Source organism: Pan paniscus, chromosome 8, assembly GCF_029289425.2.
Source record: "Pan paniscus chromosome 8, NHGRI_mPanPan1-v2.0_pri, whole genome shotgun sequence".
Classification (NCBI taxonomy): domain Eukaryota; kingdom Metazoa; phylum Chordata; class Mammalia; order Primates; family Hominidae; genus Pan; species Pan paniscus.
The window spans coordinates 84,278,827-84,295,549 of record NC_073257.2 but is presented as its reverse complement, the minus strand read 5'-3'; the positions used below and the strand labels follow the sequence as shown (position 1 = coordinate 84,295,549).

At 40.1% G+C, this 16,723-nt stretch overlaps 1 protein-coding gene across 6 annotated transcripts in view; it reads left to right on the top strand.

The window, feature by feature from the left end:
- Window positions 1–16,723, top strand: part of ASCC1 (activating signal cointegrator 1 complex subunit 1) — a 129,493-nt gene that overhangs the window by 73,674 nt on the left and 39,096 nt on the right. For all 6 annotated transcript variants that reach the window (XM_034930769.3, XM_034930766.3, XM_063607723.1 and 3 more), the window contains one exon: window positions 16,371–16,495. In XM_034930769.3, coding sequence (XP_034786660.2) covers window positions 16,371–16,495 — 125 coding nt within the window. The remainder of the gene's footprint in view (window positions 1–16,370; window positions 16,496–16,723) is intronic.

Genomic DNA, 16,723 nt, shown 5'->3' with positions numbered 1-16,723 from the left:
CACTTTTTTTTTTTTTTTTTTTTTGGTGACGGAGTCTCGCTCTGTAGCCCAGGCGGGAGTGCAGTGGCGCGATCTAGGCTTACTGCAAGCTCCACCTCCCGGGTTCACGCCATTCTCCTGCCTCAGCCTCCTGAGTAGCTGAGACTACAGGCACCCGCCACCATGCCTGGCTAATTTTTGTATTTTTAGTAGAGACAGGGTTTCACCGTGTCAGCCAGGATGGTCTTGATCTCCTGACCTTGTGCTCTGTCCACCTTGGCCTCCCAAAGTGCTGGGATTACAGGCATGAGCCACCGTGCCCGGCCACAACACTTTTTTTTTTTTAACTGAAAAGTAACTCTATTTTCCAACCCCCAAATTTAGTGAGAAGATAGGCATGGTTTTACATATTTTTGAATCTCTTTAATAGAAGACAAATGGTTTCTCATACCTGCTTCTGCATTCAGTCTATTGTGATATGTTGTTTTGATTGAAGTATATGAGAAAATCCAGCCTCACAGATACAGATATGTAGTTAGAAAAATGGGGAGTACATTAATGATCTTTTCAGATAATTGTGGATATCTCATACTACTCTAAATTTGACAAGTCATAGTTTTTTTTTTTAAAGATTAGTTGCAATGTGGAATCTGAACCTGTATTAGTGAACATTCATACTCTCTTACATTAAAATCCATTGGTCTGTTACACATTTTGACTGGATCTTTAACCCATGCACGGTTTTCTAACATCGGTTATTTAGAAAATACTGGTTCACTGAGTTATGCAGATTTCTCAAATGTTGACACATTTTATTTTGCAGTATTTAAAATATGTTAATATCACTACCAATTTCATCAAAATTTTTAAGCATTGGGAAGCTGTCAAACTCATGGTGGCAGATACACATTTTCCAAAATTCTAATTTTTACTTGAAAGCTCGAATTTTAATATTGGCACCAAATACTGACAGTTATTTTCCTTGATTTTCTCTTTTGAGAAAATGTCTGCCAAATAGCTAGGCCTGAATAACCATAATTTGTCTGTGGTTCTTTTAAGTAAAGATGGTGTTCTGTGGATCAAGACTAGTTCAGCTCACAATTCAGACAGCTCACAAGTGCGTTTTTCCAGACAGCCATCTACTTAGGTATATGGACCAAGTACTTTATTCGTTTATTTTTTAAAATTTTCTTTTACTTTTTGTATTTCTTTTTCCAAAAGGAACACAGCTTGAACCGGTGTTTTATACATACTGCCAGTTTCATCACACAGGATATTAAAAGATGTGCACTCAAGGGCTGAGATTTAATAAAATCATTTTTACTGCTTTATCAAGATTAAATGAAACTTAAAAAAAACCTGTAAATATATAGTGAAGAATATACTGCTACTAGCACAGTTTGATGCCGTTACTGTAATTCATGCTAGGGTGCCAGCAGCTTTACCTACCATTGCTTTTGCACCATTAGTGCAAATGTCATCCCCGTTAAAAAGATAGATAATGTCATAAATATTATAAAAATAGTTTTGACCTATGGACTCCCTAAAAGAGTTTCAGAGACCTCCAGAGACCCACAGACCACGTAAGAACCACTGGTCTAAGTAATATTTTATCTCTAACATTTTAGATTATAGTTTCCAGGGAATTATAACTAACTTTGGTTAGCACTTACTCTTGCCTGGCACGGTGCTTAGATCGTATTATTTCCATTTAGTCTTCGTAACATCTATGTAAGATAAATACTGTTTTTATGCCCATTTTATAGATCAGGGAAGTTCAGAGAGCCTAAGTGATTTGGGTAAGGAACATATAGATAGCAAAGCTGTGCCCTGAACTAAGAAGGTTTTCAGTGTGTATATGCTAAGTTGAGTAGGATAGACTATGTTCCAATTCTTAGAGTGGAAAATTTAACTTAAAATTTATTATTTTAGGCCAGCCACAGTGGCTCATGCCTGTAATCCCAGCACTTTGGGATGCCAAAGTGGGTGGATCATCTGAGGTCAGGAGTTCGAGATCAGCCTGGCCAACATGGCGAAACCTCGTCTCTACTAAAAATATAAAAATTAGCTGGGTGTGGTGGCTCATGCCTGTAACGCAGCTGCTCGGGAGGCTGAGGCAGGAGAATCACTTGAACCCTGGAGGCAGAGGTTGCAGTGAGCCAAGATCGTGACACAGCACTCTAGCCTGGGTAACAGATGGAAACTCCATCACAAAAAAAATAAAAGGTGTTGTGAAATATCCACTGAATCCACTAGTGCAATCAACCAAGAACATTTTTGGATAATTCTCACCTCTTGTACTGCTCTAGTTTCTCTTTTCTATTGTCTATTCCTCTTCCTGAGAATAGCCACTTTTGTATTGTTTCAAAAAGATTTGTAAATTCCCCTTCCAAAATCTAGGATGCCTAAGGGACTTATTCACTTATTTAATTTCATTAAAAAACTATCTGAATGCCTCCTTTGTGCAAGATATTTTGCAAGACAGTACAAATTGATACAGAAGCTAGTAACACATGGCCCTGTTTTTAAGGACCATTCAATCTTTTTCTTTATGTGAAAAGACAGCTCAATACAAGAACTGTGTGTAGTAAAATACATGTAATGAAGATACAAGCACTTAACTTTTTTTGGTATGCTTTCATATGTAGTATTTTAAATCAAAGATTCCCTTAAATGATTGAATGTGAAATGCCTGACCTGTGAAAGGACGTAACCACTTAGATCAGATTTGTTCTCTGGAAACAGAGAGCTGGGACAGTGGAGTTACACTTACCAATGCATCCTCGGTTTGGTTTGGTAAAGTGTGACTGGTAAGAAATTTGTTTAAGGAAGCTTTTACATTAGCTAGGAGTCAGCTGTTAGGACTTATACACTGAACACTGTGGCTATTCTGTTTTGTCTGTTACTCTCTAAACCCTCCACCCTTGTCCCTTGTCCCTATCAAAAGAATGGTTTCTCCTATTTTGCTGAGAACATGAAGCCACTGCCTCAACTTCCTCCTTTTCCTATCACAGTTCACCTATTTTCATCTCCTGCACTCAACTCAATTTCCTTGTTTTTCTGAAAATGTTCACTCTGATGAGACTAATCCCTTTACTTATTCTCGTGACCCCATTTCTTCTTATCTCCTCAAAGACCTGACACCCTCGCTTATTCTGCTCTGCATGGCCTTTCTAGTCCCCTTTCCCCAGGCATTCTTTGAATGCCTAGGATATGCAGGGCAGTAGACCATAGCGCTTCTGTCATCCACAAGAGGCAGATGGCAGCCATTAAGATCCACTAGGGTGAGGCTGTGATTGAGATGCCAGGGCTGTCGGGAAGGGCAGGACAACTCTGCCCACGCTTGGGCAAATCTCCTAAAGGAAGGCTTCATGGAGGAGGTTTCTTTGCTGAATAAAGAGTTTGCAGGCTAAAGGAGTACCTTTTTAGGAAATGGGAATAAATAGCAAATGCAAAGTCACAGAGGCACGAAAGAGCATTATTTTCCAATAGAATGTGTGAGATGGGAATGGGGTAAGGTGGGAGATGAGGCTGCAGAACAGGCAGGGTTTAGATCTAGAAATGCTGTTATATGCCACTTAAAGGAAGTTTTTTTCCATTTGGTCATTTGTTTATTCAACAAAACTTTATTGAAAGCCTACTGTATCCCAGGTACTGTGTTATAGTCTGAGTATAGAGTAGTGAATAAAGCCAGACACAGCCATTGCTCCAGTGTAGTTTACAGACAAGTGGGGAAAACAGACATTAACAAATACCACATGAATATATTAATGTAATTGCAGAGTGGGATAAAGACTGAGCAAGGGAAAAACGATGCTCTCTAACAGAGGGAAACTATTATGGCAATTTAGGGAAGAGATTTAATAACACCATTTTCACTGCTTTATCAAGATTAAATGAAACTTAAAAGAAAAAGCCTCAAGGAAAGCTTCTCTAAGGAATTGATGTTAAAAGCCTGTCTAAGGAATTGATGTTAAACTGAGATCTAAAAGAGTTGAAGTTTGCAGGCTAAGAGTGGTGGGAAGGTTCTTTCCAGCTTTTAGGCAAACAGAGGAGCAGAGCAAAAGCCCCATGGCAAGAAAAAGCCTGGCAAACTCCAGATATAGATGGGGCATGAAGAGTAGGAGAGTGATACAGATGGCGACCTGAAGAAATTAGAGGGGTGCTTGGATTAAGGTAGAAGCAGTAGATAAGAGGAAAAAGATTAAATGCAAACAATACATAAAAAGAAATCCACATCAAGATAGATCATAATGGAACTACAGATCATTAAAGACAAAGAGAAGATCTTAAAAGAAGCCACCTATGGAGGATTGACAATTATGACGACAGCAGACTTCTCAATAACAATAACAGAAGCCAAAGACAGCAGAATAATATTTTCTGAATGTTAAAACAACCAGCAACCTGGAATTGTGTACTCAGGAAAAAATAAAATATTTAAACAACAAAGGTATGAAATAAAAACTTTCAGAGATGAACAAAAACAGAGAGAATTTACCACTGTGAGATAACCACAGTAAAGGAACTTCTAAAGGGTATATTTCGGAAAAGGAAAATGAATCCAGAAAGTCTGAGATATAAGGAGGCTAGTATGAGATGCAGAAAGCAATCGTGGGTAAATAAAATAGTCTGTGTAAAATAATGATTTTATATTTAAGGGGGTGTTTAAAAATGATAGAACTAAAATATCAACTAACAGCAGGTAAATCAGGACTAAGGGGAATTCTAGAATTGAAGTATTCTAGAGTGTTTTTTTTTAATTTCAAGGGAGAGGCAGGATATTAAGATATTAACTTTAGACTTTGAAAAGCTAAATGTACATAGTAAAAATTTAAAAATAAGTCTAAAAATAGTGTAAATTCCAAACAAGTAGAGACAGAAAAAAGGGGACAAACACAAATTTAATCCAAGAAGGGACAAGAAGCATAGGAAAAAGTGGAATGAGCAGAAATTAAGAAGTAAGGTGGTGGGAAGAAATCCAGACATATAATAATTACAATATATGTTAATGGAATAAACTCACCAGTTAAGAAAATATAGGATTAGATATAGCCAAAATTAAGTTATATGCTTTTAATAAGTGACATGTCTACATAAGGTTGAAATAGTACAAAGGAAAAAGATATATGAAGCAAACACCAAAAGAAAGTTGGCGTAACTGAATTAATATCAGACATGATAAACTTAAAGAAAAAATGCAGCCGGCTGTGGTGGCTCACGCCTGTAATCCCAGCGCTTTGGGAGGCCGAGGCGGGTGGATCATGAGGTCAGGAGTTCAAGACCAGCCTGGCCAAGATGGTGAAACCCCATCTCTACTAAAAATACAAAAATTAGCTGGGCGTGGTGGCAGGTCCCTGTAATCCCAGCTACTTGGGAGGCTGAGACAGATAATTGCTTGAACCCAGGAGGCGGAGGTTGCAGTGAGCCAAGATCACGTGTGGGCAACAGAATGAGACTGTTAAAAAAAAAAGAAAGAAAAGAAAAAATGCATTATTAGCAATAGAGAAGGCTATTATATATGATAAAGGGTTCATTTTACCAGGAAGATATAACAGTTCTGAACTTGTATGAGCCTAATAGAACAGCCTCAAAGTAGATTAAGTGAAATTTGTATAGTTAATTTTTCATTAGGGAAAAACTGAGAAACCCTTCATCATAGGAGGAGATTGCAACCTATTTCTTAATTATTGGTAGATCAAGCAGATATAAAGTCAGTAAAGATACAGAATATTTTAACCATGATCAAGTTTTATCTAATACTTATCTCTGGAATTATATGCCCAGTAATTAGAGAATTCATATTCTTTTCAGGCACATGGAACAGTAGAAAAAAATTGATTACATACTAGATCATAAAGTAAGGCTTAGTACATTTTAATGAGTTGGTATCTTACATATTATACTTTCTGACCAGAGATAAAACAAGGTTACCTGCAGTTACCAAATTATTAGGAAATAATAAGGGAGTTTGAGGCGTGGTGGTATGCATCTGTAATCCCAGCTACTTGAGAGGCTGAGACTGGAGGGTTGCTTGAGCCCAGGGGTTTGAGGCCAGTCTGAGCAACAGAGAGACCCTGTCTCTTAACAACAACAACAACAACAACAACAACAACAACAAAAAGGGAGTTTAGTAAGGTGATTGACTGTAAAATCAGTATAATAAAATCCTTTGGTTTTCTGTATACCAGCAGCAAACAGAAAGCAGTATCATTTAAAATAAAACACATTTATAGTAGCAACAAAAATTATAAGGAAATTAGGAATAACTATGACAAAACACATTTAATACCTTTTTTTTTTTTTTTTTTTCCTGAGACGGAGTCTCGCTCTGTCACCCAGGCTCGAGTGCAGTGGCGCCATCTCTGCTCACTGCAAGCTCCACTGCCTGGGTTCACGCCATTCTTCTGCCTTGTCCTCACGAGTAGCTGGAACTACAGGCTCCCACTACCATGTGTGGCTAATTTTTCGTATTTTTAGTAGAGATGGGGTTTCACCATGTTAGCCAGGATGGTCTCGATCTCCTGACCTCGTGATCCACCCACCTCAGCCCTCCCAAAGTGCTGGAATTACAGGCGTAAGTCACCATGGCTGGCCCATTTAATACCTTTTTGCAGGAAATTATAAATAAATTGAGAGACTATATGAATTGTATGCAATTATATACTACACGTGTAATGGAAACGAAGTATCAGGAACAGGAGGGGGAGCTATTTAAAAGCCATTACTGTAGTCCAGCTGAGAAGCAAAGAAGGCCTGAACTAGAGCAGTAGCAATGAGAATCACGTGGATGCAAGAATAGTGAAATCTGGCCGGGTGCAGTGCCTCACACCTGTAATCCCAGCACTTTGGGAGGCTGAGGCGGGCAGATCACCAGAGGTCAGGAGTTCAAGACCAGCCTGGGCAACATGGTGAAACCCCGTCTCTACGAAAAATACAAAAATTAGCCGGGCATGGTGGCACATGCCTGTAATCCCAGCTCCTCTGGAGGCTGTGGCAGGAGGATTGTCTGAGCCTGGGAGGTGGAGGTTGCAGTGAGCTGAGATCACGCCACTGCACTCAAACCTGGGCAACAGAGGAAGACTCCGTCTCACCAAAAAAAAAAAAAAAAAAAAAAAAAAGTGAAATCTGCTGGATTTGGCAATTTTCTGAAAGTAGAGGGTAAGAATAAGATGAATGTGAACTCTCATGACTAAACTGGTTCATCTCAGGAATGCAAAGATGAATTAGGAACAGAAAAATCTAATAATATCCTACTAAATGGGTCAAATTAAAAAATAATAGCTAAGTGCATGGCTGAAAGACTTTTGATAAAATTTAATATTTTTTAAAGAAACTTTCAAAAAATAAAAATAGATACTGTCTAATATGATGTCTATTTTAAATCAACAATCATATTGAACAGTAATATACCAGGTTTATTCCCATTACAATCAGAAAACAGGGTTGCCTACATTTATCATTAATATTAAACACATTGTTCTGACAGTTTTGGCTAATACCCCAGCTACAGAGACAATTTTAAAAAGTACGTAGGTGTTGTGTGGGAAAATTTTTTTAGAAGACCAATGGTCATTATTTGCAAATAAATAGCATTCTACTAAAAATACTTGTAAAAGCTTTAACATTGATAAGAGATCAGTAAAAGTGCTAATAAGTAGTTAGACAAAAGATAAATATCCAAAAATAAATAGTTTAGTATCTACAAAGTACCAGGCATTGTACCAGATACCGTAGGGGAAACAAAAATGGGTACAATGGCTCTTATGTTAGGGAGCTTAAATCTATTCAGTAATTCATCTGTTACAAGGAAGGCTAATTTTAAAAGTAGAAGAAAACTAGGTAGATGTTTGATAAGAGACATGAGAAGGTCATTGCTGGTAAAAGTATAAATTAATATAAGCTTTCTAGAGAGCATATTCGCCTTTTACTCCCAGAGTTTTATTTTGTATTTCTTAGACTTTGCTGATTTTCCCTGTAGGAATTTATCCAATGGAATTAATCAGAAATATGGACAAATATCTATATGAAGATCCCGATTACAGTATTGTATATAACAGTAAATACTGGCGGCAGTCTAAATGGTCATCAAAATCAAATTGATGGAAAATAAACTGTAGAACATCTGTAGAATAGAGAATACTGTGGGTTGACTAAACATTATATCTTGGGAAAGTATTCACTGTAGATTATTATGTGTTAAAAAGAGATTACAAAGCAATTTGTATACTGACTTCTATCTCAAAAGTGGGAAGAGAGAGCAATAGAAGAATAAGTCAGCCTGGATACATAAACAATTTACCAGTCGTTATTTGTGGATAACAAGTAATTTTTTTCTTTTAGCTTGTCTGATATATATCTATATATATCTGTATATCTATATATCTATATCTATATCTATCTCTATATATAAACAATTTGATGTTATACTTGGTATACTTGGTCAGCTCCAGGTTAGTGGTAATTAGTATGTGCTTGTAAGTGGTAGAATTGTGGTTTGACCCAGCTCTGTTTGACTGTAAAGCCTGTGCTTATGGGACAGAAAGAGGACATTAAAAATAAGTGGATATAGTCTACTCTTTTGAGCGTTTGGTGAAAAGATGAGAGAGGTATATATGTGTGCATTAAATTCCACAATGGTGCAGCCCTGCATCACTATGCATAGTTTGCCATCTTCCTTTCACAGCCAAGCCTCTTTTTACATTGTTTTTGCCTACAAAAATAAAATCTTACAGATGGGTGAAGTGAAAATTAAACAGTTCCTTTTCCCCCTCCTCCAACTCTTGAGTTTTCCTCCTCAGAGCAAATACCGAGAGTCATTGTCTATGCATATAATTTTACATAAATTGATCACATTACACATATATTTCTGCAGTTCATTCTTGTGAAATATAACCTACACATTACTTTTATGTTACTGAATATAGATATTATGAAATACTACTACATCAGTCTAAGCAATAGCTTATGTACCATAGGACTTTGCTTAAAAATCTTTCATCATTTCTCATCATCTTTTGAATTCATAATCCTCAGTCTAGCATTCAAGATCTTCCAGTATGACATCATCTTAATACTTCAGCTTTATCTCCCACTATCTAGTGCCTGCCCTGGGCCCCAGCCTGCTTCATTATTGGTTGTTGATCTTTTGTTGTTAATATTGTTTCTTGTGACTGAAATTTCCCTTATATTACTCCTCTTTTGTCCAAATGCTATTTCTCTTTCCTCTTGCCATCCTTTCTTCTTTTTCTTAAATAGACTGTAAGATTCTTGGGGGCAGGGAGTTATGTGTTATTTGGCTGCCTTTTGTAATGCATGACATAGATGTTCGAAGAATGTTTGTTATTTATTCATTTAACTGATGTAAAAAAATGCATTGAGTGCAGTTAGCTTCTTATCCTAAGCCCATCCTCCTTGTAACCTATACTGGTCCTAACCCCACTATAATCTCTTCCACTTTTAAATTACCCGAAACACTCTGTATTGCTTATGTTATTACCAAAATCTACTTTATAGTCTCATAAAAATAATAACAAAATTTTATCTTAGTGGATTGTAGATCTATTAATAACAAGGACCATCTTTGCTTAGTTTTTATTCTTGTAGTCACTAGGATGACGTCTGTACACAGTGAGCACTCAGGAAGCATTAATTGGATGGAGCTGAATTAAATTGGGAGGGAAAGCCCAAACAAAAGCTTGAAATTTGCACTTTCTAGGCAGTCAGTGATCATTCTGCAGCACAAACTCCTTATTTGTAAAGATGGTCCTGGAATGCTTGAGCTTTATAGCACTTACAGGCCTTTAAACTAAGAGCTTAGATTTAGTGCATTAATAACTGGCTTCTGTTTTCAAATCCAAAGCACTATCTAAGTGATAAAGCTGCTTAAGAATAATTCATTCCTTTTTTCATAGCAACCCTGTTATATTTAATTTGCTTATTAGGAAGCAAAGGCATAGAGAAGCTTTGTGATTTATTCATAAACAGGAAAGGATCAATGAAATAAGAATTGAAATAATATACTGTTAGAAATGGCTGGGTGCCGTGGCTCACGCCTGTAATCCCAGCACTTTGGGAGGCCAAGGTTGGGTGGATCACGAGGTCAGGAGGTCGAGACCATCCTGGCTAACACGGTGAAACCCTGTCTCTACTAAAAAATACAGAAAATTAGCCGGGCGTGGTGGCGGGCATCTGTAGTCCCAGCTGCTCGGGAGGCTGAGGCAGGACAATCGCTTGAACCTGGGAGGCGAAGGTTGCAATGAGCTGAGATTGTGCCACTGCACTCCAGACTGGGCAACAGAGTGAGACTCCGTCTCAAAAAAAAAAAAAAAAAAAAGAAAAGAAAAAAGAAATATAGTGACATATTGTCAACCTGAAATTTAGTGATTATGTCCAAGTACCCTTAAGCTCTCTTAATAGAATTCCAAAATATTTGCTATCTGTGAATTCATTCATGAATGCATGTAAAGACTGTTGAGCACTGATTATGTGCCAGTTAGGCATTAGTTTAGGTGCAGAGATAAAACAGTGAATAAGACAAATAGCCAGTCTTCGTGGAGTGCACAGTGAATTGAAAACAGAACAAGCCGAGCGCGGTGGCTCACGCCTGTAATCCCAGCACTTTGGGAGGCCAAGGCCGGCGGATCACCTGAGGTCAGTGGATCAGCCTGCCCAACATGGCAAAACCCCATCTCTGCTAAAAACACAAAAATTAGCCGGGTGTGGTGGCGAATGTCTGTAATCCCAGCTACTCGGGAGATGGAGGTTGCAGTGAGCCAAGATTGCGCCACTGCACTCCAGCCTAGGTGACAGAGTGACTCCATCTCAAAAAAAAAAAAAAAAAAAAAAAGAAAGAAAAAGGAAACAGCACAGGCTGCCTGTAGACTTGGATTCTGGTTCCTCTGTCACTGACTGAGCAACCCAGCCTCTCTGCATCATTTCCTCCTGTGTAAAAAGAGCAGGTTACACTAGAACTTTTTAAAGGATATTAGTCCCTTCAAAGTTTTGAGTCTGTAAATTGTCAGAAATCCTAGTTTTCCAGAAAGACAAAGGTGGAAACTGATTTCTTTCATGTAGTCTGTTTAGTTTACTTACTCCAGTATTTCATGCTTCGTGTTTCATGTTCAGTTTTATATAGCTGAACTCCCTGTCTACTTTTTTTCTTCAAGAGATTAAGGGGGAAAGTGAGGAATTATTCTGTTGTGATTTGTAACTGAAGTGCAATTTGCGGTGCATGGTTATATTCAGACCTAACTTATATTTAGAAATATATGGTTCAGCCAGGCACAGTGGCTCACGCCTGTAATCCCAACACTTTGGGAGGCCAAGGCAGGTGGATCGTTTGAGGGCAGGAGTTTGAGACCAGCCTGGGCAACATGGCAAAACCCTGTCTCTACTAAAAATACAAAAATTAGCCGGTGGTAGTGGCACACGCCTGTAATCCCAGCTACTCGGGAGACTGAGGCAGGAGAATCGCTTGAGCCTGGGAGGCAGAGGGTTGCGGTGAGCTGAGATCGTGCCACTGCACTCTAGCCTGGATGAGAGAGTGAGACCCTGTCTCTGAAAAAAAAAAAAAAAAAAAAGAAGAAGAAATATTATGGTTCTTAGATGGTGTTAATCAGAAACTTTTAAAAGCAGTTTATCTGAAATTTTTTTCTGATTACGTAACCTCACCATCCATAGATATACATTTAACACAAAAGGTTAAGTGTTTATCTGCGTGGTGAGGTTATGTTTTCCTTTTTATGCTTTTCTGTACTTTTTTCATATGTTCTATAATGAGCTTGTATTATTTTTGTAATTGGGGAAAAAGATTAAGATAACTATATAAGGAAGCACAACATCTCTCTTAATTGGTTTCTGTGCTTTTAGTTGTTTTTAGTTTTTCCTTTTTTTTTTTTTTTTTTTTTTGAGATGGAGTCTTGCCCTGTCACCCAGGCTGGAGCGCAACGGTGCAATCTTGGCTCACTGCAACCTCCGCCTCATGTGTTTAAGCTATTCTCCTGCCTCATCCTCCCAAGGAGCTGGGATTATAGGCATGCACCACCACACCCATCTAATTTTTTGTATCTTTAGTAGAGATGGGGTTTCACCATGTTGGCCAGGCTGATCTCGAACTTCTGACCTCGTGATCTGCACGCCTTGGCCTCCCAAAGTGCTGGGATTACAGGCGTGAGCCACTGCACTTGGCCTGTTTCTTGCTTCTTAAAAACTGTCATTGATGGCCTGGCATGGTGGCTCACACCTGTCGTCCCAGCACTTTGGGAGGCCAAGGAGGGAAGGTCGCTTGAGGCCAGGAGTTCAAGACCTACTTGAGCAATATAGTGATACCCCATCTCTACAAAAAGTTAAAAAAAAAAATTAGCTGGGCATGGTGGTATGTCCAGAATTGGTTCCTTCCGGTGGGTTATTGGTCTTGCTGACTTCAAGAATGAGGCCGCGGACCCTCGTGGTGAGTGTTACAGTTCTTAAAGATGGTGTGTCCGGAGTTTGTTCCTTCAGATGTTCAGATATGTCTGGAGTTTCTTCCTGCCGGTGGGTTCGTGGTCTTGCTGACTTCAGGAGTGAAGCTGCAGACCTTTGCAGTGAGTGTTACAGCTCTTAAAGGTGGCGCATCCGGAGTTGTTTGTTCCTTCTGGTGGGTTCGTGGTCTCGCTGACTTCAGGAATGAAGCCACAGACCCTCGTTGTGAGTGTTAGAGCTCATAAAGGTAGTGTGGACCCAAAGAGTGAGCAGCAGCAAGATTGATTGTGAAGAGTGAAAGAACAAAGCTTCCACAGCATGGAAGGGGGACCCAAGTGGGTTGCTGCTGCTGGCTTGGGTGGCCAGCTTTTATTTTTATCCCTTATTTGGCCCCGCCCACATCCCTCTGCTGATTGGCCCATTCTGATTGGTCCATTTTACAGAGTGCTGATCGGTGCATTTATAATCTTTAAGCTAGACACAGAGCGCTGATTGGTGCATTTTTACAGAGTGCTGATTGGTGTGCTTATAATCCTTTAGCTAGACACAGAGTGCTGATTGGTGCGTTTTCACAGAGTGCTGATTGGTACGTTTACAATCCTTTAGCTAGACACAGAGTGCTGATTGGTGCGTTTTCACAGAGTGCTGATTGGTGCATTTACAATCCTTTAGCTAGACACAGAGCGCTGATTGGTGCGTTTTCATAGAGTGCTGATTGGTGCGTTTACAATCCTTTAGCTAGACACAGAGCGCTGATTGGTGCGTTTTCATAGAGTGCTGATTGGTGCGTTTACAATCCTTTAGCTAGACACAGAGCGCTGATTGGTGCGTTTTTACAGAGTGCCGATTGGTGCATTTACAATCCTCTAGCTAGGCAGAAAAGTTCTCCAAGTCCCCCATTCAACCCAGGAAGTCCAGCTGGCTTAACCTCTCAGTGGCATTTACTTGTAGTCCCAACAACTTGGGAGGCTGAGGCAGGAGGATAGCTTGACCCCAGGAGTTCAAGGCTGCAGTTAGCTGTGATTGTGCTACTGCACTCTAGCTTGGGCAGCAGAGTGAGATCATGTCTCTTAAAAAAAGAAAAACAACAACAACAACAACAAAAAACAACCCTCGGTTTCCTATGGCTTACCAAGTAAGAGTCCAATGCTGCCTGACCCATGTGGCCTTCACAGCTTGGCTTCAGCCTGCCCTTCCCTTTCTACAGATTTTCTCCAGTCCTTGAATGTATCGTGTTCTTTGACATTCAGTCTCTCAAATACTCAGGAGAAACATTGTTTTAGAATCACCTTCACTTCTTTGATTCCCTTATACCAGAGAATCTCACTTCTCACCACTTACAGTGCCACTGTCCCAGCCAGCTGGGTGATTGCCACAGCCTCCTAACTGCCTTCCTGCTTCTGTCCTGCCTCCACTGCTGTCTGTCCTCCACACAGCAGCCAGATCATGTCAGTCTTCTGCCTAACACCCTCCAAAAGCTCCCACCTCACTCTGTAACTACTGAAGTCGTTCCATGGGCCTGAGAGCTTCAGCTAACCTGGTCACACCTCTCCGACTTCATCACTTCTCTCTTCCTAGTTTCACTGCAGACACTGGCATCCTTTCTATTCCTCAGTCCTTCTGTGCATATGCCTGTCTCAGAAATGTGTATTTGCTGTTTCCTCTCTCCAGAATGCTTTTCCCTCAGGTCTCTGTCAAATGTCACTTTATTAGGGAGACCCTTCCTGATCACTCTACTTAACATGGTGCCCCCACCCCCATTCACACTCTACTCCCTCTCTGCTGTTTCATCTCCTTCAAGGCATGTGGCACCCAGAGGTGTGCGTGTGTGTTTGTTCATTCCTCCTACCTGAATGTGAGCTGCACAAGGGTGGGGCTTGTTTTGTTCACTGCTGTGTTCCTATCACCTGTGAACACACCATCCTTGGAGGTCTTGTTCTGTCCATTTCCCCTATTGCCTGGTTTCCTTTTCTTTCTCTGTTGGATAATTTCTTGTCAGTAAGCGTTTGCAACTTTTTCTCCTCATTGAAAACACACACAGCCCTCACTCAACTCTGTATCTTCAGATTCCCCAGGTATTCGTTTCTCTCCTTCCTTTCAAGTTTCTTGACAGAGTTATGTGCACTTCCTGCCTTCCCTCCTCTCTGGCTCCTCCGTCAGAAGATTTCTATCCCCAGTGTGCTAGCAAAACTGCTCTGATAGAGGACTCTAATTGTGAGAAACAAGGAGGCATATTTTTGCTTTTTTTCTTTTCTCGAGTGTTGTACTGTACGGTTATTCCTTTTTTTCCCCTTGTAATTCTCATTTCAGCCTCTCTGAAGTCTTCCTGTTCTTATTTCCTCATCCTTATCAGTTGTCTTTGCTGGTTGCCAGGTGGCTGGGACAGTGGCACTGGAAGTGGTGAGAAGTGAGATGCCCTGGTATAAGGGAGTCAAAGAAGTGAAGGTGATTCTAAAACAATGTTTGTCCTAAGTAATTGAGAGATTCAATATCAAAGAACACAATACATTCAAGGACTGGAGAAAATCTATAGAAAGGGAAGGGCAGCAATGAAACAGAAAGGCAGGCTGAAGCCAAGCTGTGAAGGCCACATGGGTCAGGAAGGATTGGACTCTTACTTGGAAGACCATAGGAAACCGAGGGTTGTTTTTTGTTATTGTTGTTTTTCTTTTTTTAAGAGACGTGATCTCACTCTGCTGCCCAGGCTAGAGTGCAGTGGCACAATCACAGCTCACTGCAGCCTCGAACTCCTGGGGTCAAGCTATCCTCCTGCTTCAGCCTCCCGAGTTGCTGGGACTACAAGTGCATGCCACCATGCCCAGCTAATTTAAAGATTTTTTCTTGTAGAGACGAGGTATTGCTATATTGCTCAAGTGGATCTTGAACTTCTGGCCTCAAGCGATCTTCCCTCTTTGGCCTCCCAAAGTGCTGGGATGACAGGTGTGAGCCACCATGCACGCACCACTACCACCCGGCTAGTTTTTGTATTTTTAGTAGAGATGGGGTTTCACCATGTTGGCCAGGCTGGTCTCAAACTCCTGACCTCAAGTGATCAGCCTGCCTCAGCCTTCCAAAGTGCTGGGATCACAGGCATGAGCCACTGCACCTGGCCCCTTCTAATTTTGGATTTGCCACTTAGTTTTGTGAAGTTGGTCAAGTTTTGTAACTTCTCTGTGCCTTGGCTTCTGTATTGGTAAATAGGGATAATAATTGGTTATGAGGACTAAATGATTTAACAGATAAAAAGTGCTTAGAACAGTGCCTGACACATCATAGTGATGTTGACTGTTGAAGTAGCCACCTAGCTGACTGACCTCTGTAGCTGTTCCTCTTCTAAAGCCCTTCCCACTCTGCTATTGAGTCAGCTTTCAAAAATGGACATCAGACCACATTATTCCCTTTTGAAAGTCTTTCTGTGGCTTCCCTAATCTGACCACTACTTATAGACTTAGCTCATCTCCATTGTCCCTTTTCTGTCACTCTCTGTCATAGCTGTATTGTAAATAATTGACAGTTTTTTGAATATGCTGTGATCTTGCATGCCTTGGCATCTTTGCACTTGCTGTTTCTTCTTCTACTTGAAGTGCCCCTCCCTCCCTGGTGTTATTTGCAAATCTTTAATGATCATTCCAGACTAAGTCTAAACCTCCTGTGGAAACCTGGCCCTCTCCATGTAGAGTTGATCACTCCCTTCATGCTCACCATAATATATTGCCATCATTTATTTCTACTATCTGTTAAGCAGACAAACAAGACTGATCTTTAGCTCCATGATGGTGGGAGATGAGTCTCTTATTCTTCCTCTTGTGATGCAGGGCTTTGTATAGTGATTAGCACAGAGCACATGCTCCATAAACATTGTTGAATTGGTAATCGCATGTTCAGAAGTTTACTAAGATTTCTGCACTACTTTTCTCCAATTTCTCCAGGCTACAAGAATTAGTTGATCGAGTGCTGGAACGTTTTCAGGCATCTGGACTAATAGTGAAAGAGTGGAATAGTGTGAAACTGCATGCTACAGTTATGAATACACTATTCAGGAAAGACCCCAATGGTAAGTCCCCCAGAGAACTAGAGCACAGTTTGTGATCAGCGGCCTTGTGGCATCTCTGAGGTTTAGGTAGAATGAGCTATCAAAGAATCTCTGATATAGCTTCTTTTTTAGACCTCTTAGCTTATTCTGATGAGCATAGTAGAGGTGGGCAAGAACATATATAGCATGGGACTGTGGCTTCCAGATCTTTTATTTCTGTCACACATAGGATTGCCATATTTAGCAAAT